General features: G+C 44.5%; 6 protein-coding genes across 6 annotated transcripts; 3 read left to right on the plus strand and 3 right to left on the minus strand.

The window, feature by feature from the left end:
- Positions 1-303: 303 nt before the first annotated feature.
- AOL_s00079g251 (uncharacterized protein) lies at positions 304-3,961 on the plus strand (the record flags this gene model as incomplete). Its single annotated transcript, XM_011124126.1, has 3 exons — positions 304-2,360; positions 2,435-2,556; positions 2,625-3,961. The coding sequence occupies 3 exons, from the start codon at positions 304-306 to the stop codon at positions 3,959-3,961; spliced, it is 3,516 nt and encodes a 1,171-aa protein (XP_011122428.1).
- A 648-nt stretch (positions 3,962-4,609) lies between these two features.
- On the minus strand, positions 4,610-7,811 carry AOL_s00079g252 (uncharacterized protein; the record flags this gene model as incomplete). The annotated part of the gene is made up of 6 exons (XM_011124127.1): positions 4,610-4,842; positions 4,984-5,835; positions 5,892-6,219; positions 6,295-7,272; positions 7,342-7,652; positions 7,736-7,811. The coding sequence occupies 6 exons, from the start codon at positions 7,809-7,811 to the stop codon at positions 4,610-4,612; spliced, it is 2,778 nt and encodes a 925-aa protein (XP_011122429.1).
- Positions 7,812-8,923: 1,112 nt separating this feature from the next.
- AOL_s00079g253 (uncharacterized protein) lies at positions 8,924-9,850 on the plus strand (the record flags this gene model as incomplete). Its single annotated transcript, XM_011124128.1, has 1 exon — positions 8,924-9,850. One exon carries the CDS (start codon positions 8,924-8,926, stop codon positions 9,848-9,850), a length of 927 nt encoding a protein of 308 aa, XP_011122430.1.
- Positions 9,851-12,611: 2,761 nt separating this feature from the next.
- Positions 12,612-14,475, minus strand: AOL_s00079g254 (uncharacterized protein; the record flags this gene model as incomplete). Its single annotated transcript, XM_011124129.1, has 8 exons — positions 12,612-12,723; positions 12,853-13,091; positions 13,153-13,472; positions 13,526-13,754; positions 13,818-13,983; positions 14,043-14,136; positions 14,217-14,289; positions 14,440-14,475. 8 exons carry the CDS (start codon positions 14,473-14,475, stop codon positions 12,612-12,614), a joined length of 1,269 nt encoding a protein of 422 aa, XP_011122431.1.
- A 6,890-nt stretch (positions 14,476-21,365) lies between these two features.
- On the plus strand, positions 21,366-23,429 carry AOL_s00079g255 (uncharacterized protein; the record flags this gene model as incomplete). The annotated part of the gene is made up of 5 exons (XM_011124130.1): positions 21,366-21,468; positions 21,553-22,150; positions 22,251-22,394; positions 22,471-22,570; positions 22,629-23,429. 5 exons carry the CDS (start codon positions 21,366-21,368, stop codon positions 23,427-23,429), a joined length of 1,746 nt encoding a protein of 581 aa, XP_011122432.1.
- A 919-nt stretch (positions 23,430-24,348) lies between these two features.
- Positions 24,349-25,083, minus strand: AOL_s00079g256 (uncharacterized protein; the record flags this gene model as incomplete). The annotated part of the gene is made up of 1 exon (XM_011124131.1): positions 24,349-25,083. One exon carries the CDS (start codon positions 25,081-25,083, stop codon positions 24,349-24,351), a length of 735 nt encoding a protein of 244 aa, XP_011122433.1.
- Between the last annotated feature and the right edge of the window lie 15 nt (positions 25,084-25,098).

Genomic DNA, 25,098 nt, shown 5'->3' on the forward strand with positions numbered 1-25,098 from the left:
AACTTTGGGCTCCCCTCGTGGATGTTCCTGGTATGGTTCTTTATTCATTTCCTCCCTCCTTAGGATATCGACATTCCTTCGTTCACTAGATCCTCGTTTCGACAAAGGACCGATCCAACCCGATAATACACCGATAACATTCAGTCAGTCTGCAAGTGGTACTTACGTATAGACAATCCACGATTGCTCAGCTCAGCTCTCCACAGAGCGACGTCGAAAACACTTAATTAAATGTTTTCACAACAAACTTTCAGCCCCGCGCATGTCCGTCCAACCGATTCATGAGAGAAAAAAGACTTCGCCATGCCATCATTTTTACAACGTATCGGACTGAAAAAGAAGAAGTTTGGGAAGAGTAGTTATTTCGGAAAAACAACAACCGCAGATCTTCCAACTGCTGCCGTAACAAAAGATGCATCAGATATTCCAGAAGTTCCGGCGCCGCGGCGTTCTTTCGATTCTCGAGCATCCGGCTCAATAATATCCATACCTCGAAGCACCAATACCATCGAAGACTACGATGATCTTAAGCCGTGGAAGAAAAGGAAGAATAAAAGAAAGCAAGCCCATCGCGGTAATGCAGAAACTCTCACGGAGCAGATGAGACGGGATTTTATTGCTATGCAGCATAAAATAGATCGAATCGAGTCATATGTCGTTCCGAAGACCCCCACAGATGCTTTCAATCTCGACGACCAAAATACCACGATAGCCACCAACGACGTACGAACATTCATCGAATGTGCTAAGACAATATACTACGAAGGAAAGGAACCAAACGCACGAACAGACTCCGTCCCAGAAACCCCGGATGAGATACGAAATACATTCGTCAGTGTTTTAGAACGATGCAAAGATCCCGAATTCCTTTTCAAGCTTTCCCAAAAGATCTTTAGAAAATATGGCACAGGGACAGCCGATGCTGGACCGTCAGAGCGATCAGACCTCAGCAACGATACAGTCTCCGAACCTTCTTCCAGGCCGAAGCAGACTGTATATCTTCCCCAAATCGAGTACGGTGTGCGACATGAAACCGAAGCTTGCGAAATAGTACCGAACCCTCGACAGCTGATACGAGCATCAGAACCCCAACCTCAACCCAAACCAAACCCAATTCCAGGAGAACTAGTACCCATCGCTACACATCTGTTACGAACAAGGATTAACGCTACAAAGCGTCAACGAGGCGAGTTGATGCCTCACCTCCCAATACCATTCGGACCTTCTCCTCCTCCTATCGATCAAACTGGTGATAGACCATCACAGGAACCAAAATACCTAGGACTTCACGATTTGTATGCAGAAAACTGCATCGAGAAACTAGAAAACCAAGCAACCCAGATGGCAGAATTGCCTCGAATATATACAGAAAACGTAGCGGTGGAGCGAACCGGATCAAGACCTCAGATCGAAGCCACAGTCTCAAAACCTAACACGCTCACCAAGCCGGATGAGCCCACTTTTAAGTCTTCATCTGAAGATATAATCATCGACGACGAGACACTAGATCTAGAAAACCTTTCTATTTCCAAGCCTTCTTTGCCATCTCCATTCGAGCCCTTACAACTACAGCAGAAAATACCCAACGATTCTAGCCTACCTTCAAGCTTTTCTGACTGCCCCGTAGTCTTCCCCATGAGCTTTCCTGATCCTAATTTCGACGAAGTTTTTAGCGAGGACGAGGACGAAGAAGACACCTTCGACCCAGGTTGCTCAATTCGATATCGTGGCCAGAATTCTGAACAGACCAGTTCACTTGCAGCATCAGAACCGCAACCTGAAGAACAACAGATACAACTATTAGATAACGACAGAACCCAGATCGGAGACGACGCCTGTTACACTGCCGTCTCGAATGGGTGTGAACCTCATTCAGATAATCATCAAGTGGATGATGTCGAGGACGAAGACGAAGACCAAAATGAAGACGAAGAAGACGAAACCGCCGCCCAATTGAGCGCCATACATCTACTCATATTACTCAAAGTCATTGCTAAACGCCAGAACGAAAGCCAAAACCCAAATCACATGGATCAACCATCTTCAAACTCAAGCGGGTCATCAACTCCATCCGATAGCTCCGAGGAATCTGGAAGCAGCAGCAACTCTAGTGCATCAAGCCAGAATCTCAGCGTATCCAGTTCAACTGGAAACGGCGCTAGCGGATCTTCAAAAAAGAGGAAGCAGGAGGATGACCCTAACAGAAACGGCAACGATCCCGATAGACCTCCACCGAAGAAAGCAGCGATTGAGATGATCAGAGATATTCTCAGGAGGTTCGCATGTCCATACGCCGCAGGCAAACCAGACGAACATCCTGGATGTCAAATGATTAATCGACAAAATCTAAGCGGACTCAAGTTAGTACCTCCTCTTCTAGATCCTAATTACTTGTGATTACATATGTGGATTCGATTCTAACGCTTATAAAAAGGGAACACGTCAAAAGAAAGCATTTCAATAACGTCTTACCGAAAGAACTCCGCATCGCCAAAAACTGGAATGAAGTATTCCTCTACTGCCACCAGGACTGGTCAGGAGCTATTCCTTCTCCCTGTAAGTACCATCAGTTTTATTATATCCTACACGACTGTAGAGTAAGTTCTAAACTTTGAGATATATAGATATATCCGACATGTTCTTAACCGCCAACAACTACCAACCACTCACCTTCGAGCCATCATCCATCATCGAATCCCCAATCAACGACGGAAGATACCGTCCTATCGTCCCACTCCTCTCCTCCCCAATACTAGGAGGCCCCAGCTCCAGTACAAATGTATCCGGACCTCTATCGGAACCCTTAACCCAAGTTCACAATCATAATGCCGGAAACTACGATGCAAGGCCCAAACTGCAATCAGAGCCTACTCTAGGCCAGGAAATGATCGATTTCCTCACCACAGGAGGGTTTGATAGCATCTACCATCTGCTTCCATCACATCTTCAATCAATAAACCCAGATGACCTCGCAGTGCCAACCAGTTTTGCTCTGGAAGGCTACATGCAATCTAATTTTGGTATCGACGTCAACCAAACTCGTAGTCAACTGATGACCCCAGAGTTCGCGAATGACCTTAATATGCTATTCCAGCAGCCAGAAGTATCCCCACAAGGTCTCGAGGATACCCTACAAGACGAAGTAGAAGAGGTGCATAATCAGCAGAATATAATTCCACCGGCCCACATAACCCAAACCCTTCAGGCCGTAGATATCGAAACCCCACCCCATCCACCGCCAACCATAAAACTCCAACTCGAAACTCCCTCTTACATCAATACAACTATGCCTCTTCCCCCCCCACCCCCTCCACCCCCTCCTGTACCAGCAAAACCAAAAACCACCAGCAACCAAACTCTCCCTTTCGTTTCCCCCGAACTCTCACAATGCCTCGACTACCTCTTCGCAGACTCAAAACCCTACCTCAAAACCCAAAGACCAAAATCCCGTCTATCAAGATCCTCATCCTCATCCTCATCCTCCCCTCCATCATCCTCTTCTTCCTCCTTCCTACTCCCAGACCTAGGTACCCAAACCCCAGATACCCTCTTATCAGAACGAAACTCTCTCGACCTCCCCCCACCATCCTCCCTCCCACACCTAAACCCCAAACCCCCCTCCCCAAAAGGTCCTCAGAAACCCAGCAAAGACAAAAAAAGAAAGAAAATATACTCCCTCCACATAAGATACAAACCCAAAACCCCAGGTTCCCCGCACCAATGCGCAACTTTCTCCTTTAATGCCGATAACGAGTATCTCGAACTGAAGCTGGCCTTCAATGATTGGATGACAAATACCTTTTTTCCAAATAATAACGAATTCTCATGGGATACTTGGGAACTAGAGGATACTGTCGACCACGGGAGAATAACGAGTTTGGAAGCTCTTGTTCAGGATCTTCCGTTTACTTGGACGGCTTTTCGAACGACTGAAGCTGCGTTTTTGTTGGTGCCGAAGTAGTGAGATATTTATATCAATGTCACGACGCTGATATTATTCGTCTCCGCACAACTTCTAACTTTTTCTCCTTTTACCTTATTGATATTTTTCATTCTAACTTTACCATTCTTCTTTGAATTCTTTCTTTCTTTCCTCCCTTTCTTTCTCTCTGTACCATGGATTTCACGTATATAACGTAGCGCATCATTCTTAGTTGCACATCCTTTTTTTTTCCATCTGCTTTTACCATAAATGTTTTTCTTCTTGTTTTTGATACCCTTTTAGCCATGCATGGAGTTTTCTGTTTTATTCCTTTGGATCTACTTTTCGGAATAACTATTCCATCTTGTTTATATCTCTTCTTCCTCTTCTTTTGTCGATTACTTAAAACACCCATGCATACCATCATCACCATCAACCCCCCTTCATCTGATCACATCTACCAAAAAAGTTACTTCCCTTCATGATAAATATATACTTTTTTCCTATTCTTAATTTTTCAACCCCTCTCACCCACTACCATACCTACAATCAATACCCTACCCAAAAAAAAAAAAGTGGAAGAGAAATCTTAAAGAGAGAGAAAAAAAAAAAAAAGCTAAAATACTAGGTACTTATAATAATCAATATTCCCAAGGAATAATAATAATATAATAAAAAAAAAGTTATTTACGCAACAGCACTAACAACCAACTGTCCAACCCCACTCTCCTCACTTCTAACCGTAATCTTAACCGTAACCCCACTCTTCGACGAAAACACCATCTTAACCATAGCAACAACCCTCCCACCTGAGATAGTTTTTCCAAACAACTTGAGTACATGCGAGGTCGTAGACATGGGCACGTCGGTGCCTTCCATCGGTTGTAGCGATAGAGCTGATGCGAGGAGATTGCAAGCCTCTGTGTTTTTTTTTGTAAAAGTATTATTATTAGTATCAATTCCCAATTTAGTCAACGGGGGAAGAAGAAAGGAAGAAAGAAAAAGAAGAAAGGAAGAAAGAAAAAGAAGAAAGGAAGAAAGAAAAAGAAGAAAAAACATACCCTCAAGATTCTTCACATTCTCCTGTGGCAATCCATAAGTCTCCGTAACCTCCTCACCAGCAGTACCAACCTGCTCCCAAACAGTTCCAAAGTTACCACAGAACGCAGGGACAACATAATCACCACCGGTCAACTCCAAATCCTCAACTTCGTATTCATCATCATATCCACCATCTTCGGCTTCACCGGTCGAAGGATCAATCTCTTTAGTCGTGAACTTGAGGACGTTATTAAAAGTGGTGGTGGTATATCCTGCTCCTTCCTCTGATTGTGGTCTCTTGAAGGCTACGTAGATAGTTCCGGGACTATCGACTGCAATCTTTGGCGCCGGGACGTAGAATTCTTCGACCAATGGCTCTTCTTCGTCTTCCTCTGCTACGGTAACTTGAACAGTCACATTCTCCAGGACGGAATCGGTCAATGTATTTTTAACATTGTATTGCAAGACAATATGGTCCTTGAAAATGTGCTTGACCGAGGTAACGACGTATTCCATTTCCGCTTCGGTAAGCTCGACGACTCTGCTGGATTTGAGAAGCTGGCCGAGAGCCTTGATTTCCGGAATGGCAGAGAGAGTGGCAGCATATTGTTGGGAAGCGGCAGCGGCATTGACAGCGGCCTCGGAGATGGGTGCAGCAGATGGACGGGCTCCTGGGGCGCTGATTGTTGGGGCCTTGAGAGTTGGCATGTCGGAAGCTGGGCGCATCTTCTTTGATTTGTCCTCTGCATCGGCTTCGGCGCGGGTGACAACTGGGATGCTGGCGATATCGAAGGGCTTCGAGAAGGTGGATTGGTCGCCGGTGACGTACATGACAAGCTGGTGCTCGAAAATTGGCAGCGAAAAGATAGAATCTAATAGACGGATTAATCCATATTGATTCCACAAATATAAATCGAGACGTACTTACCATTATGAATAAACTTGGCACCATATTCACTTGCACCAGTCACTAGTTTGAGGTTCAAAGCAGCTCTATCACGAACTTCATCATCTGGGTCATCCAAACACCTGGTAAGGAGAACGACAACGCTCCTCTTAACTTCCTCGTCCTTCTGTCCAACACCGAACTTGGCAAGAGCAGTGACAGCTGCAGCTCTGACAACAGCGTTCTCAAGGACGACACGATTGTAGATGTACCTGATATACTTTGTCGGATGCGATGTCTTGGGACCTTCTTGCCCAAGTAGGTGAAGAACACGGACGGCAAGCTTGGTGAATTCACAATCCTCGATAAACTCACAAAGGTGTGCAAGAGCTATAATAACATGTTAGCTTCCAAATCCCTACACTCCAAAAAAAAAAAATAGTACCAACTTGCCTTCTTCCTTGCTGTCTGGAACGAACTTGATGAGATCAAACATGCTCTCAACCACACTCTTCTTGAACTCATAGCCACCTTCATCGCGGAGAATACCGCTAAGGAAAGCAAGCATACCAGCCTGCTTACTTGGGAATTTCAAGCACAACGTCCTGATGGCTTCGACGATAGTGATCTTGAATTCATCTGTAATATCAGCCATGAATCCAGAGATCTGCTTCATAAGCCTATCAACGCTTGCTTCGTTTCCAGTCTTAAGCAGGGTGGTGATAGCAAAAGTAGCAATAGATCGGTTCGAGTTCGAAATAAGAGTTTCGATGTCCATGTTACAATGCTGGAGGGTATTCGGCTTGAAGGAAGCGATATGGTGTAATATTCTAATAGCAGCGAACTTGGTGACCGCACGTGGAGAAGTCAAGAAGAGTTGCAAGACATGAACTGCCGGTGCAACCTCCGCATCGGTCACGTCGGGGAGTTCGCAGATAACCTTCGCGGCTTCGAAGTTGACCATCTCGCTCTTGTGTCTTAACCAACCCTCGAGAAGCTGTGCCATTGGTTTTCTGAGGTTGGGGTCTTCGATAGCGATCTTTCCGGCCAATCTAACGAGCATCATGACAGCAGCAGGGCTCTTGATCGCGCTCGCGTTCTGCGAACCGAATTGTTGAACCATCTTGACCAGGGACATTCTATCATGTGCACGCATCTGGTAGAGTAAACCGATAGCATGGTACTGTGTCATGTATCCAGTTGGGGGACCGATCGAGGAGGACGAAGAACCCAGTCCGAGGAATCCACCACCAGATTTGTTCGAGAGAACAGCTTCCTGGGTTTCATTGGCCCATCTTCTAACCACATCCCTCGCGAGCGGAAGGAGATGGTAAGAAGAAACAAGAGCAGCGGACGAGACAGATGGAGTCTTGTCAACAATCGCGGTCTTGATAAGACGTTCTATAGCTTGAACGTTCGTCGCCTAAACAAAACAAAAATATCATAAGCGCCATTGTCTAAAGCAATAATATCATAGAACGACGCATCTCACATCAATAACTCTGCACAATGCTCTGATAGCATTCGGTCTGTACACGACATCGCTTCCAACCGCGGTATCCTTCATGATAGAAGCAGTGACCATGATCACGTCCTCAGCCGTGCTCGCAAGCTCCTTGATGACGAGGTATACCATCTGCCGTAACGAAGGATCACGATGCTGGAACAGCTTTGTGATTCCGAAAAACAGCGTGGTAGCTTCGGGTGTGGGGAAGCGTTCTCCGGTGTGCAAGAGATATGTGATTTTGGTCAACTGGATACGGCATTTTCGAGGCGATATAGGAGAGGTATTGAATATGCGAGCTGTATAATATTATCACGCCTCCATCAGCGACTGAGATGCTCATAGCAGTAAATCTATGGAGGAGGAGGAGGAGGGAACATACCCTCCTGGAACACCGTGGAACGGTCGACCTTGAAGATGGTCTGGTCGCCATCCTCATCCTTCTTCGAGTAACTCATGGTGAGAGACAGAGATACGATAGGACTAGACTAGACTAGCTCAAGGCAAAGCCAGCCAGCTTAAGATTCAGAATTTAGATTCAAACGGATAGGGTATTTCAATTGTTCGCAAATCGGCCTGTCCTTCGAGGGTCCGCCCACAACAGCAACAGCAGGTCAGTGCCAGCTCAACAGAAGCTCCTTTTTTCGCAACAGTCGAGACGTCAAGCTACACACCAAGCTATTTTCCACCGCTTCGAAAGTCGCCCAAAGCTGTCCCTTGGCTACACCCAATGGCAGAAGTTCAATTGAGGTCGGAGAGAAGACGCGGAAATGGAGAACGGGAGGGCGTGGATAGGTTTCGTGACGGGATGAGAGTCGGGAGGATATGCCTGTTCGTCTCGTTCTCAGCGGCGGTAGCTTTGGGGCATGTTGAAATGTGTTCCTTAACCAACCAGCAGCCACCAGCCACAGCTGTGTTATCAGCCACAGAATGTCAAATGTGGCTGGTGTATTGATTGTTTATAACAACCCACAAATTCTTCAACCTCAACTTTCTCTTCCCTCTTCTTCTTCCACTTCCACTTCCTCTTTCAAAGACTATCACCATCATCACCACCACAAAACATCCACGGCGGCTGCTGGTCAGCAATTGGTATGTAATATCTTCTATACCTCATTCTTCTTTCTTATTCCTGTTCCCATCAATCGATTCTGTTTGTATGATGAAATTACAAGCTGGCACCAGTCTTAGCAGGATTTGTACTCCCATATCTGCTGACTTAGCTTTTTGGGCCTCACTTCGCGGTGAATGGTCTTTATCTGATTAAAACAAAACAAAACAAAACCATATAATTTGCATTGTTACTCTCTCCTTGTCACGATTATATATAGAAAGAAATCCAAAGGTGCCTTTTTGATCAAATCAATAATCGCTGACATTAAAAACTCTTCTTCTATTCAGGATCGATCCCAGTCAAGATTCTCATCATCATTATTATTATTATCTCTTCTGTCTCCTGTCTCTAGTCTTTTAAAACTCAGGAATGAAATCCAATTGAAATGACCATACTTGCATGTCTATCTACTCTCCTCTCATAGAAACAAACAAGAACGTAAAGATGACATCCACAATGTCGATGTCCCTCGACTCCCCCGAAATCATCCTCCCAGGAGACCCCCTCCCCCAACTCTCCCCGCTCCTCTCCCCACCATCCACAGAAACCTCAACATCAACAACGGACACAAAACCCCGTTCCCTCCGTCTGGGCCCCGGCCTGACCCTCTCCCCAACCACCCCATCAACCCCCATCCTCCCCTATCGCTACGGCACTCTAAACCTGACCTCCCACACAAAGCGTCCCACGGCCTCAATCCTCTCCACCCCACGTCACTACCACCCTTCAACCAACGACCCAGTCCTCGTCACCCTCCTGCGTACAACAGCAGAACAATTCATCGTCCAATTGGCGCCGTACACACCACCGGCCATCATCCCCTTCGAGAATTACATCATAAACAACGCGGGGACCACTGCTTCGGCTAGAAAGTCCAGACCGAATTTACCTATCGGAGCAACGATCTATGCTCGTGTGGCGGTGGTACATAAACACCTCGAATCCGTGGAACTATCGGTTCCGGATCCGACTTTTGGAGAAGTAATCTCTCAGAAGAATACTTCTTCCTCGTCTTCTTCAAATCAAAAGAATAAAAAGGAATCATCTACATCCATATCAGCAGGGACGACAACAGGTGCATCCTCCATTGCGAACCGTGCGGAAGTAACGCCATATATCTTATCAACCTCCCAACCGATGACAAAACTTCTATTAGCGGAAGAAACACTAGGAAAACCACTTTTGTCCGCCGTGGCATCAAAAGTTCCATTTGAAATGATCGTTGGTAAGAACGGTCGCGTATGGATCGATGCTACTACCCAAAAGGAAGTGATCCAAGTCGTCCGCTGTTTCAAAGAATTCGATGAAGCAGAGGCATGGAATGATGAAGATGGTGGGTTAGCAAAGGGTAGACAGATCGTTGGGAAGGTCTGTGGGAAGTAAAATTAAAAAAAAGACACTACCCACACACACATACACACACATATATTAAGTACTTAATTTATTTAATGTCTTAGACGTAGCTATCGTCTCTTGAGAAGGACATGTTATAGAAACATCATGTAGCATAGTTATACGGCGTTTTTTCACGAGCGAAATGGGAGGTGTTTTTATCAGGGCGTTCAAAGCAAAAGGTTTCTCTTATCAAAAATACTTTTTTCTTCTCCTTCTTGTCGTCTCAATCAATGGATCATACATATACCATCAATCTCACAACTTCAAATATATAAAACAACCAATCCAATCTACGAGTAACCAAAAACCCGCCGCCTTTAAAGTTACGAAAATCCCCTACGTAAAACCATTCCCTATCATCCAAACCTCCCCTCCCCAAAAAAAAAACAAAATGAGCAAAGAAAGAACCGTATCGATTCCATTATTAAAAAAAAACCCGCGAAAGACTACTATAAAAAATAAAATAAAAAAAAAGATAATAAATCCTTGAAAGGTCTCCAATCCCAAATTATTATTCACATATCCCCCGCCAGAATATACCATGACCTCCTTCCCCCTCCCCCCTCCATTCCAAGTATAGTTATCCCCCCCAAAGTCCCACCATATTGTCCATTCATTTTTTTTCTCTTTTATTCCAAGCCCAGGCAAGAAAATAAAATAAAATAAAATAAAATCGGCAGTCAAAAAAGTTTCAAACCATAAAAGGAAAGGAGAAGAGGAAAGAGGAGTACAAGAGATATAGAAAAAAACAACAAGTGATAGAAACCCTCCCAGGTTAACAAAACAATAAAAAAAAAGAAGAATAAAAAGCAAAACGGGAATACCTCTTCGTTCCAAATCCTCCCTGATACCCAAAACCTGCTCCTCCAACTCCCACAAAATCCCTTCCCTATCCAGAGAATCTCATCCCAGTCTCAGAAGCCACAACGGCGCCAGGCATATCGATAATCAGCGGGACTAGAACAGGGCAGGTAAGAGAAAAGAGCAGTAAGAGCATCAGATCATAAGAAAGAGAAAGCGAAAGAGTAAAACCCAACAAAAAAAAACAAAAAAAAGAGTCTCGAACCAACGAAAAAAAAAAAAGGACAAGAAGAATAAGACAAGATAAATAATAGAGCTTCAAGAGTCCTCCCACCTCTCTAAATCGTCGTCATCTCTCACAACTCGCCTCTCTCCCCTTTTGATGGGATTCCTCAAGAACAAAGAAAAGCCTCCCCAGAAGCCGCCCTAGTTTATATCCCTCTCATCTACCTATACCTTTGCAAAAAAAAAAAAAAAAGACAAAAAAGACAACAGAAACGAAAGCATAAAAACATAAAAAGAATAAGTAAGTGGAGTGGTTTTTCAATCTGTCTTCCCCGATTTACCTTCATCCCCTCAGCCTAACCAAGAAGAAAAGAAGAAATTCCAGACATATAGAGCAGAATAGAAGAGAGCGAGCCCTCAAACCATCAGCCCTATCGCCTAGATCCTCCATCCATCCCAGCTTTAAAAAAAGACGAACAATCTAGTAGAATCGAGAAAAGCATGGCAAGCAGAACATTGCGTGAAAAGGAAACATAGCGAAAGCATTTGAAAATAGTACAGGGCGGTAGAGGACATTATTACAGGATGCCTTCAAAAGAAAAAAGAAAACAAGTCGTTTACATGCTATAGCAACGAAGAACTAGCAAAAACAAGGAAATACCTAAAAGCAAGTCGTCCCTCTCCGAGGATTGGAAAACGACAGTTTGGTTTCGACATGGAAAAAAAAAAAATAAAAGTTCAAAGGAGTAATAAAAGATGTTGAGATCCCTTTTTCGCAAGGTCTCCCTTTATCGTCAATCTTTTTCTTCTCTCCTTCTTCCCTTTTCTCTTCTGAGGAGATCTGTTTATTGAATTTCCTTTTACTTCTACCCTAGGCTCGTCCGACCTGAGAAAGCGGACAAGTAGCGAAAATAGCTAGAGTAGAGATAAAGAGAAAGGAAATCCAGATTTGCGCCCCAGCGTTGCCTGTAGTCGGTTTTTTTTGGTTATTGTCGAAACGATTGATTCAGGAAAATACTAGTCGGAGTAGAGCAGATTAGGTATAATATCGTTGGCGATCCAGCAAGCCCCAGCCAGAAAAGAAAAAAATATCCTTTATGATGCTAGCTGCGAGTGAGAAAGTGAACGTCTGTGGACCAGTCGGATGGCCGCCAAGATAGAAAAGTGTAATCGAGAGTGCCCAGTCTCCAGGCTGAATCGGTCAAAAACTACCGATGGGAAATGTTGTCGGTGCTTGGACAGGCAAAGGGGAAAAAAAGGAAAGAAACAAAAGACAGACGCAGGAAAACTGAATGCTGAAAACAAAAACAAGCAATAAAAGAAACATGCATGAGAACATTAAATCAACAAAAAAAAAGAAATTCGAATTAGGCGGATTCCGGGAGCTCAACGAGGCGCTCAGATAATGCATCTCGAAGTGTGGTTTCCCCTTGATTGAGAAAAGGAAGTTTAGAAAGAAACAGAATTAAATGTCAGCAAGGGAAAGGAGGAATCCAGCAATGATGAACAACCTGCTTTATGGAGGATGTGCGTTGTGATGAGGGTCGTCTAGTCATTCGCATCGTATCCAATCCAGAAAAGAAGTCGAAGGCGGAGTCGTTCTGTCATAGCAAAGATGCTGTATTGGTTTTTTTAAGTCTATTTCATTCAAAAGTCGATTCCTAACCACCTCCCCATGAGAAAGAGAACAAGAGAAAAATTAAATCAAAAGTCGAAAATTCGTTTAGTAACCCCATTGGTCCTGCTTAGCGTTTCGGTAGGCGGGTTGATTGCTGGAGGATCCGTATTGTTGTCCGGTCGAAGTCGGCTGGGCGGATTTGCTAGCGGATCGTAGCCTACAATCTTTCGCGTGAGCGTCTGTGTCGTTTGGAAGGGATTCGGCTTCTCCGTTACCACCTTGCTCCACTGGACGAGCGAACAGGAAAGCACAAGGCGTTCGGCGAAGGTAAGGTCGTCTTACTCACATTCGGTCACTTCCGGTCATACCTCTATCCATAGTTGGATCAACAATTCCGCGCTCAACAACCTTTCGTCTAGTACCACTTACGGCGCCAGGCTTGCTAGAACTACCCATGGTAGGTCCCGTTCCGGGAGTTGGGTTACCCATGGTAGCAGCATTCGTATTCATACGAGGTCGCTTCTCCTCATCCTCTCCGGCAGCTTGCATCTGCTGGTTAGCAGCGAGTTGCTGCGCATTCTTTTGCTGTATATGTTGTTAGCTTCCGTCGTAAAAGATGTTATGGATGATGTTCTACGGAACTTACGTATTTGTAGACAGTCCAGTCAAAAACGTAGTCGTACTGGAATCCCTCACGGACGAAGAGGTCTCGGAAGATCTTGCGGAGATAGCTGTAGTCGGGCTTGTCGTCGAATCGCAAGCTACGGGTGTAGTTGAGATAGATGGCGAACTCGTTGGGGAAACCGCGGCAGAGAACTTCTGTAGGCGTGGTCATCTTCTTCTCCATAATTCTGTCATACTTTTGCTTCTTAGTAGCAGCCTTCAGACCTTGCCAGGGGAGGGAGCCACGGCAGAAGTATAACATGACATAGCCCAAGGATTCCATATCGTCACGGCGAGATTGTTCTAAACCAAGTGTCAGTACCCATAACCTATGATCACGTGAGCCTGGTACATACCGACACCCAAGTGGGTGTTGATGGAGGCATATCGGGCAGTTCCGGTCAAGTTCTTGTTTTCTCTGTATGGGATGTGAAAGTGGGTTTTAGGGTCGCGATACTTCTTAGCCAAGCCAAAATCAATAACATTGACTTGGTTTCCACGCTTCCCAATACCCATCAAGAAGTTGTCTGGCTTGATGTCACGATGGATGAAGCTCTTGGCGTGGATGTACTCAATTCTGGAAATCTAGAGACAGAAGTCAGTAGCTACTTCCGAAGGGGGGGGAAGCAAACATATCAGTGACCATACCAGCTGATCTGCGAGGAGGAGAACAGTCTTGAGGCTGAATTTTCTATTGCAGAAGTTGAAGAGATCTTCCAGGGAAGGTCCAAGCAGATCTAGGACCATGGCATTGTAGTCACATTCTGTACCGAACCAACGAACGAATGGAATACCGACACCACCGGCAAGTGATCTAGAGGGGGGATTGTTAGTACGCGATGTAGATGCAAGTGTGACGTGGTGGTGGCATACTTATAGACGCGAGCCTCATATTCTAGTTGAGGGTGCTTAGCCTTGACACTCTCCAGCTTGATAGCAATTTCTTCGCCACTGATGATATTGGTGCCTATAAGGAGATAACTCGGTCAGCATTCAGGAAACTGCCAAAAAAAACTTCCTACTGATTCGTTTGAAGATGGATCGTACCCAGGTAGATGTCACCAAAACTGCCGCTACCGATCTTTCGACCGATTCTGTATTTGTTTCCGACCCTCAGGTCCTAGAGGAGGTGGCCATGTTAGCATGATTCTAGGAGGATAGACCTGACTGAGTGAGTGAGAGGGAGGAAGCACCACCGTAGAAGGCTTCTCCCGTCCCAGAAGGGAGGTGGAAGGGAGTGATTGTAGGAGAAATGACATGTAGGACTTACTGGAGGGGCCGCTGGGGCAACATTTGGGTTGGACATTTGATGGGATCCTTTCGAGGAATAAACCGAAAGGAATGATCTGTCTAAATTGGAATTAAGAGGGCAGTTTCCTAATACCGAATCAAATATTCGCTATACCCTCTCTCACTCTCTCCTCCGAGTTCCGTGGTTTGAGTTTGACGAAGAAAGGTTGATGAGAGAGATAAAACGCGTTGGATGGTGTTTGTGGTTGAGAATAGCGAGCCGAAGGGGGGAGGATTTCGGATCTGTCCTTTCTATAGAGAAAAAACCGAGGCTGATCAGGAACAATCTTCTTTAAGAGTGAACAAACAGAAAACGTGAGGGATAAAATAAATAAATAGGATAGGTAGAGCAGAACACAAGAACCACACAAAACGAGTAGCAAGCCAAGAGGGTATCCTTAAGAAGGACAACCGATGAAGGCAAGTATACGTCGAGAGAGTGTAGGAACGTGTGGCCAGGAATGTTGATGCTGTTGATAGGTATTGTGGATGCAAGTACCAACCTGAGAGTCCTGTTGGTGGAGGTACCTCGGAAGGTGCAGTGTTAGTCACAGACTACCAAGTACAACTCTATATTTGGGTGCAGCAAGCAAAAAGAGAGAAAAGGAAAGCAGAGAGAGGGAGAGGGAGGGAAAGAAAGGCTGAAATTCCGATCGGAAGAGAGAAGCCGACGATGTTCAAAGAAGACAGGCAGCAGCAGGAAGATGATAGGAGAGAGAAGGAAGCAGATGATGATGGAATGGAACATACCTGAGATGGACTGTGATGACGAGAACGACGATGGGGTTTGGTGAAGGTTGAAGAGTGTGTGGTTGTTGAAGTCGAGACGAAGGAGGAGGTTGTGGGAGAATTAATTAAGGATGGGCAAGATTATTATTATTATTTGCTTGTTAGTAGCTTAACTTAACTGGACGGCGGCGGCGGACTGTTGTGAAGTGAACTGTGCTCTGCTCTGCTGTGCTGTGCTGCCAGTCAGTCGGTTGGGCTGGGCTGGGCTGGGTTGGCTGGGTTGGCTGGGCTGGGTTGGCTAACTGGCCGGCTGGATTGGATTGGACTGGGCTGGCTGGCTGGCTGGCTGCTGACTGGGTTCACTTAAACACCACACAATGCAAGATCACAACTAACTACCTACAAAGTACCTAACCTCCACGACAAAATAATAAAAGAAAAGAAGAACAAGAAGCAGAAGCAGGGAAAAGGGTGAGTGAGACCAATCAAAAAGGAAGTGCAATTAAGGTTGAATCAATCTCCTCCCCTCTTGTTAAATGAGGCTGGGGTATACACCTACATACTGACATACATACATACAGAGTACCTACTTACATATGCATCTGCCATCCACCCATCCGTCCCCTCTGTTCTATTCCTGTAACTGACCCGTCTAGGTATACACACATGTACATGTACATGTACCTCTTTGCCTCACATCATGTCTACCGTATCTATCTTTCTCTACATCCAGAGATCACGTTCCGTTCCGTTCCTGCCTGCTACCTGAGGGAAAGGCCCCGAGGCAAATCAATTGCGGACTCAAATGACGGCCAAAAAAAATCATGCCTAAACCGTCACACTACCCGCTCGCTCTCACGCCCGCTCAGCGAAGGACCATTCAATTATGGCATGCTGCTAGCATAGCATAGCATAACATAACACAATCCGGTGGGACATACGGAGTAACCAAGTCCCAGGAAGAGTAAGTATCATTTTGCTTATTCCGTCGAGCTCAGGGAAGTCCCAAGCAAGTCAAGGACAAGAGGGGCCAGCAGATTTCCAAGAAATCAAAACGCTGCAGCCTTTTTGAAACCATCGGTGGCTGAACCACTGAACTGGGTAGCTGATGTCTAGCTCTGGACAACTGATCCCAGGCAGAAGTCCCCCTTCTACATATAATCATCATCATCATGATCATACTCATTTATCCCCATTATTATTAAATGTGGATTGCAGAGCAAAACGGAGAATCGGTCTCCTTCTTCCTTTTCGAAAATGATCGGAATACCACCATCCCCATCGACTCCTGATATTCATACCATTTGTTCTCATTCAATCAAAAATTTACCCAACAGACATATAAAAATACTCAAATCCCTCTTTCTCCACTTCTCCCAATCCTGTCACAACTTGCCTTCTTGAGCTTAAATACCTTCCCGGCAAGTTTGTCCATGTCTTTTTTTTTTTTTTTTTTTTTTTTTCCTCACCTCACCACAAAACCGTATAATAGTTTACCACTAATCCTTCACAAAATATACTAAAACAAGAGGAGCCCAGTTTCATTTGCACTTTTCTTCCCTCCCCGAGCAGGAAGACTATCCCATGTTGATGCTTAGCCGAACGCCGAACAGTCCTATCGACCCCAATCCCTTTTAGCCATGAGATGAGGAGTAACGCAGCTGACCACAAGGGTCCTGCAGATGTGTTCCATCACGAAAGCCCATCTACTGACCCCGACCATACTCCATACATACTACTATTTTGTTGTACGTATGTATGTATGTAAGCGTGTGTGTGTTCCTTTACCGGCTTACGCCGTGAATTTTGGATATCTTGTGATCAATGACCGTATCCATCAGATGCCTTTCTATATCTTCCCTAAGACAGTTCCCATCCATCCGTCCTAGCCTTGAAGCGTTTCCCTTCTTGTCTTATTTTTATATATTTTTTTCGAATAACGATATACCTAATATCACGACAGAAAAGAAGATACAAGGGTAGATGCCAGTCCCCAATTTCAATACCCGCGGATATCAAAAATAAGACAAACTCACATTCATTCATGCAAGTCCATCCCTCAAGCTTTAAAAAAAAAAAAAAAAAAAAAAAAAAATAGGGAAAACCCCCGCAAAAGAAAAATTCAAGGGGATTCGAACCCTGTGAGCTAAACCTACGGAAACATACAGCATCTCTAAACCGGTTGAGGCTTTCACTTTTAATTGACGTGATGAGGAGAAATAAGTATCAATTGCAACGCAATAAACGCCACACCAGACACAATTGCACAATTGCACAAAACCACACGTGCACACAGCTTATAACCTTTTTACACACCAGCAGTATTTCCATATACTTGAAATAAAGCCGGTACGGGTACATCATCTTCAACAGAATCTACCCAGGCAAAAAGTGTCAAACAACATCACGAACTACTCATACGTTGTTCTTCATTAATTATGAGGGATTGGACGATCATGCGGATTCGAATTGCATTAGTTCTTGGATTTCCCGGGACGACCCCACTTCCTTGAAATTCACAAAAATATCATGAAACATCCCACGCGGCTACTGGAAAAACGCACAGAACTTCTAGCCTTTCCTTCCAAACACTCCAGTGGGCAGTCAAAGCTGACAAAAACGAAGCTGGAATAACCGTACCCCCTCATCTAGCATCTCGCAATTGCTAAACCTGATCCAGCTGTCAGGCCCTGATTGGGCAGAACACACGATCCACCCCCCCAAAAAAAATACATACTTCTAGATATACAATTGGAGAAATCGTTTGCGTGGTCGAGTTCCCCCCAACTGTCTATATGTATGTGAATATGTGAATATGTATGTGCGGAATTATTCCGTAGACGCATAGACCACTAGCACTCGGGGGATGCATCTAGACAAACCAGATGAAATCGACGAACGTTGCATCGACACGTATAATGCATCCCGTATACACATTGAACCAACCCTTCCAGAATTTCTTTTTAAAGAAAAGAATCATGATAGAACAAACCCACGCCCCCCTAGTTCCCTGCCGGTCTTCCCCCAAAAGCAGAATCCTCCCGGCCCGCTGTTTGTGCCACGACTTTGCCTTCAAGATCTTACCTTACCTTACGTCTACTTCCTCTTAGCTTTTTTTCTTCTTGCCAACAACCCTAAATAATGTCAAGAAGGGAAAAAAATGCGGGCGGGGGAAAAACAAGGCCAATTAATTATGAAAAAGAAACAAAAAAAAGTAAAAGCCTCGGTTATACTGCCGGGTGGTGTGGCCAATTACGAAGGATTCGAGACTTTAGTTGCAATTGACGAACACCTATGCCTTACGTGCCTAGTTTTACTTTTAGAAGGCAAAATAGGAATAACAATTCGCAAGCGTTCGTTTTGTTTTTGCCCGAAGAAAAGAAGAACCCAAGAAAAAAAAATGGTAGCCTGGAAATCAATTCCCGTAAAAGTGTCCTACAAAACCGGAGAGACATCGGGCTCCGGATCCATTTTCTGCGGCATGGGTTCGAATATGTAACCAATGATAACTATGCGGCCACAACAACAACAACAAACGGAAAAAAAGGGTTGGGTTCTGATTAGCTGATACTAACATGTACATCGATATGATATGATATGATATGATTATCCCAGACTACATACATACATACATACCGGAGAAGTAACAAATTTGGTCCACTCCGTACTTTTTATTTCGTGGGGATCGTACACAGTAATTACAATTGATTGGAATTCAGCCCCGTTGGCAAATTTGATGCACGACAGACAACCCGGCCGGCCAGCTGTGGGCGTCAGAACAACGCAATATGCACATATTGCAGGATGGGGTCCGACGACCCCGGCCGTACGAGGCTAGACGGGTCATGTATCTACTAGGAAGTACATATGTAGGTCGAAGGGGGTTTCTCAGGATCGAGAGATATGCGACTGATATGATTTCGCGTCATCGCTACTAGCGGAGAAATTGAATGAATGAATGATTTGTGCGGGGGAGCGTTTCGCGTTCAGATCATGTTGAATCCCAGCATGGTAAGGTACATACATGTTGGTTGTACCAAAGTACAGTACATACTTATTTATATCCATCTCATTCGTATGTAACAAGTAGGTATGTAGTACCGGTATTCGAGTAACCATGAGTCGAAAGAATATGTCACAGATTTTCGAAATGTTGGGGTTACCCACAAGACGTGTTATCATCGCTCGGATAGGTTCCGATCGTTGATATCATCAATATTACTAGGATACTAGCCTAGAACCTTCAATTGAAGTCCTCAACCATCAGATTATATTCGAATCCCAAGTATGTATCCGCAAGTACCTCCATTCCATAACTCCATGACCTCCATCCGATCCATTACTTCCGCCGTATCATGATCATGATCATCCTTATCAATTGATCTTAATTCCAATATCTTAATTACCAATCAATCCCCAAAAAACTCCGTACCTGTGCCTTGCTTGTACGTACCCACAATTAAATTCACTACTACGTTGAACATCCTATCTTAATCTAACATATCCGTGCGACGCTGGCACGCCTTAACTCCACGAGACATCTAATTAATATTAATTATTAACATGTTATTTCCTAAAATCTAGGAACCGAACTAGATCAGGCCAGGCCAAGACGCGTCGAGCTCGTTGATTCGTCCAATCAGCATCACTTCTGTCAGATCTCCGTCATGACTGCATCGAAGAGAGCGCTCGAGCTCCCGAGTACGCTATGTATGCGAGTGTGTAAGTAAGTACATTTACTTGTTTGTATTGTATTGTATTGTACGTGTGCGAAACAATAGAGCTCATGTGCATGTCAAACGCTTCGAACTTCCTCGTCGGATATATATTTTCTACATGTTTGCTTGCTAACTGATATTTGCACCGCCATCATCTGAAATTACGCCACTACCCAGTTAACCCTCGAGCCTCCAGCTATCCTGTGGCTATAACATTTCTAACTAAGCGGTTAGCTAATGAGAGTGTTAACATGACCCCCCGGCAAACTTGTATCAAAAAACTTTGGAATCATCCGAACCCTCTATCCGAAAGGGACCCATATATGTATTATGGGGCACACGGAATGTGCAATGCTATATTACTTGCCCAATTAATCTAACCATGGGTCCGTCGTTTCAAACGGAAAAAAAAGCTTGTGCTTTTCTTTCTTTCTTTCCGTTCCTCATAGGAGTACTGTCCAGTTGACTTAACCCGATGGCCTGGTCTCGTAATAATTGGAAGGAATTAAGACTTTTGCCGGGATTCATATCATATCATATCATATCGAAAGAAAGAAAAACAGAATTAAGGGTCCGGTTCTCGGTTCAAATGGCCTTCAGATGCATTACTTATTTTGTGTCTGTAGAGGGTATCTGTCGGCTTCAATCACCATCCAATACTAAACTACCTAAATATCAACCTACTTTTCTAGAACCCAAATTTGAAGTCTCTGCAAAGCTCATATGACCTCCTCGAAGGACCTAAGGAAGTAGCTAAGGAATAAGCTTCCACCACCACCAACAATCTCCGACCCTCTCGCCTCCACAAAAGAATCCCAAAGAAAAACGCTCTGACCACTCCCCCACCTCTATCAAGCCTAGTGCACCCCGGCTAATCCACCACCCATGTTCGCAACAAGGGTCTATAGAACATTCCACAGACCTTCTAGCCATACACCACCCAAACGGTTAAATGTCGATGGACGCACTCCGTATCCAATGCAATGAAAAGAAAGGGAAAAAAAAGATCCACAACAGAAGAAGGTCATGCTCCGGTTTTTTTTATTTTTTTACTTTCTTTCTCTGGCCACAGTACTCCATATACGCCGTTCATCCATGGGGTGCTTTGTAAAATGGTTTAGCGTCTCGTATCGATAATGGCTATAGATCAACCGGGGTTTCTTTGTAACCATGTTATGGGTTTATGGCGAGCGAGGAGGCATATAGTACAGTACTAAGGGCTTGGAGAGGACCTATGGGAAGCTAGGTTAAATAATCACCGTAGCCCGCAAGTGCGCGAAAGTCGGGAGTTCACTTTTTTTCTCTCTTCTACTTCTTCCTCCCTCTCCTCCTCCTCCTTCTACTTCTCGTGCGGCGGCGATTCTATTCTATTCTATTCCTTCTGTTCTTCGTTTCGTAGAGATACATCCTTGCTAGATATATCCACCGCGCACACAGTTGCGCAAGAAAAGCATTCAAGATGTCACTATCAAGCATGTCAATGCTCATGCCCTCAGTCGGTATCTGGGAATACTTCGACTTTGCGCGCGTAGGAATGATAAAAACCACACAAGCCATAGACTGTAAGTCCCCATCCCCAAGTCCCCTTTCTACTCCATTTTTCTTTATATTTTCCAAACTTCTAACCTTCAATTAATAAATCATAGCCGCAATCAACAGCATGAAAATCTTCCAATCCCACAATCCAGAACTAGTAGCCACAACCACATCCCCCCACTTCTTCGGCGTCGCAATAGCACTAGTCTCCTGCCTCCTCGTCGCCCCAATCCCAGAGGCGCGAACAATCGAAGTCCTCTTCGGTTACGCAATCCTCAATTTCGTCTACCTAGGTTCCTTCCTAATGACCCAATCCGAACTCCCAGTAATCATAGAATATTGGCTCCTCCCAAACCTAACTTACCTAGCAACATGTGTAATCCTCACTTTGATCCGTCGAGTATTCATCTCCCCGCTTCGTAATTTCCCCGGTCCTGCTTCTGCTTCTATTTCGAACCATTGGATGGCTAAGGAACTCGGCGCGGGGACGTTTTCGAAGACGGTGAGGGATTTGCATAGACGGTATGGTGCTGCTGTTGTTAGGACGGGACCTAATGAGGTTAGTGTGAATGATGCGGAGGCTATTGTGAAGATTTATAGTGGGAAGTATCAAAGGGGGAGTTTTTATGAGGGTGGGAAGTTGAGAGGTCAGGCTGCTATTCGGGAGACGAGGAGTCAGTATCATCATACCATTTGGAGAAGGATTTGGTAAGTCTTTTTTTATATATATAATTATATATCCTCCTTCAATTGATGGTTATAGAATATAATGAGATGGATTTCTAACGATGGAAAACTGGGAATATAGGGATAAGGCATTCACACCTGGTGAACTTAAGCACTACGCAGCACAGACCGAGAATGCGACTTCGAAGCTCGTAAATAGCTTGAAGAAGAAGAGTGGTGAGGAAGTAGACTGCACAAAGGCTATGGATGAATTCGCACTTGACTTGTAAGTCCCCCTACCCCCTATTATATACACCAAACTATTCAAAAACGAATTGTATACTGACATACATTAAAAACAGGGCCGCTCAACTAACCTACGGCGAAGACGCCGGCATCCAAGACGGCACCGGCATCGAAACCCATCTCGAATCCATCAAAAAGTATCTTTCCTGGCTCGGTGTAAGCATCCCCCATACCCCCATCTATAAAATCCCAAATCTAACATTTCATACAAAAGTACTACGCCACCCTCCGCAACATCTCCGAACTCCTCTCCTACACCCGCGACCCCGCAGTCCTAACAACCTACTGTTCAAACTCCGAATCCCTCCTCATAAACCGCCAACGTAACCACCCCGACTCCCACGACATAACCTCCCACCTCCTCCTCGAAGACGAAGAATCCCGTCGTAAATTCCAAGTGCCCCTCCAACTCGCCGCAAACACCAACCTCTCACTCCTAATGGGCACAGCCGTCGGCACAACCCTCTCCCAAACCTTCAAAACCCTCTCCAAGAACAAAAAAATCCAAGAAAAACTCCACAAAGAACTAGAATCACATATCAAAAAGGGCGGTGACCTTTCCACCGAAAGTATCAAACCACTTCCTTACCTATCCGCTATAATTACCGAATCCCTTCGTCTTCATAATCCATTCACTACTGGTGTTCACGCTGCTATCGGTGAAGATGGTTTGGATATGGGTTCATACCGTCTCCCACCTCATACACAAGTCTACGTCCCAACTCTAACCCTCATGACCGATGAAAAATACTTTGAAAACGCAGAAGAGTATATTCCAGAACGTTGGACGGAAAAGGAAGAGATGGTTAAGGATAAGAGGGCTTATGTACCATTCGGATATGGGATTCATGCGTGTGCGGGTAAACAGTTGGCGATTAATGAGTTGAAATTAGTTGTTGCCAGAGTTGTGGCTGGATTTGAGATTGAAGGTGAAGATGATGAGGAGGTTGAGTGGAAGGATTATGGAATGGTCAGGGTTGGGGAGTGGAAGGGGAGGTTTAAGAGTCGTAAGTGATTTGGGCTCTTTTTTTTTTTTAATATAATAACTTTGTATATGTTGAGGAGTTCTTTTTGTATTAAATATTTGAGGTAATGTTATGAAGTGGCTGAGGTTGGTTAATATTGGTCACGATGTATATAGTTTCGTAATTACACAGATTTTATCTTACTATATCTCATATCTACATAAGTTTCATATGATTTAAATACTTAAGCAGTGATTGGTCGGGTAATGGTACAAACTCTGCAAGAAGTCAGTGGGTTGCTGTATAATATAATGTATACAATAAATGTGTATGTTCAAAAGAAAGATTCCGCGGTGCATAATATTCACGTCCCGTAGCTATAGCTGATAGTTTCATTCGAATATAATTCTAATGCGTATTAAGGGCTAAAATACCATGCAGTTTATAATATTTTAGTAGTAGTATACTACGATTAATCGTATTGATACCGTAGTCCTGCTGAAATAATAACACCCCATCTGTCAGTACAGTTATCATTACTTGACTACCGAGTAATGCAACTTACACCAAAGTAATATCAGTATCAAGACAAGTCAATGCTAGTACTAAACATTCATCTCCCAATACTATCTTGTCTCGTAAACCAGACCCGGGAACCCACCTTCGATACTATCAATCATTTATCAATCTTGAAGCATCGTATAATTAAAACACAATTGATAAATCACTAATCTACTCATTCTCAAAATCAATTTGATCGTAATAATATTGTCTTTGCTGGTATTATTCTCCTAATTTAGAGTACATTAAAACTAAATACTCGCAACTAAAAAAAAAAAAAACGCCAATGGAAACTATTATTCAAGTTCCATCCCCTCAAACAAGTAAAATTTTCAAAATCGTTAAATCGTTCCCATAGAAGAGGATCCATAAAACCATTCTGTCAGTCCGACCGGTTAACTAACTAACTTAATAGTTACCATACTTAGGTCCAGACCCAACAGTCTTGCTCCCATCCAAATCGCTATCAACTCTAGGATCCAACTTATTCGCCATATCGCTCTTATGCGGTCCAGCAGTAGTCTTATCAGTATACCCACTAGAACCAGTCATTCCCGTACCAGTGGTAGTAGATCCACCATAAGTATTTCCAGTTCCAGCAGTATATGATCCATCGCGATCACTATCAACTCTTGGATCCACCTTATTCGCAACATTGGAATTATGTGGTCCAGCGTTCGTGGATCCGCTATATCCAGTTCCCATACCACCGGTACGGGTGGTAGAGCCGGTGGTGGAGTCGACGAATGGATCGGCTCTGTTAGCCATACCGGAGGAATGTGGGCCGTGACCACCGGTGCTGGTACCGTAGGTACCGGTGCCAGTTGTGCCGGTCATGCCGGTCATGCCGTGAGTACCGTGGGTACCGGTCATACCATGAGTACCGTGGGTTCCTGTGGTGGTTGAGGAACCGTAGGTGGTTCCTGAGCCTAGAGTGGAGGAACCATCGCGGTCACTGTCGACGCGGGGGTCGACTTTGTTGGCGGTGTTGGTATTGTGGGGGCCGGCGTTTGTGCTACCGCTGGTGCCGTAGTAGTTTGGATTGGTTGAGGAGGAGGTGGTGGTACCAGTGGTAGAGGAAGTATGAGAGTCGTCTTTGTGGCCAGTGATGGCATCCTTAACTTTGTGGACAATGTTCGACATTTTGTATATATGTTT

This window comes from Orbilia oligospora (assembly GCF_000225545.1).
Source record: "Orbilia oligospora ATCC 24927 unplaced genomic scaffold scaffold00079, whole genome shotgun sequence".
Lineage (NCBI taxonomy): Eukaryota > Fungi > Ascomycota > Orbiliomycetes > Orbiliales > Orbiliaceae > Orbilia > Orbilia oligospora.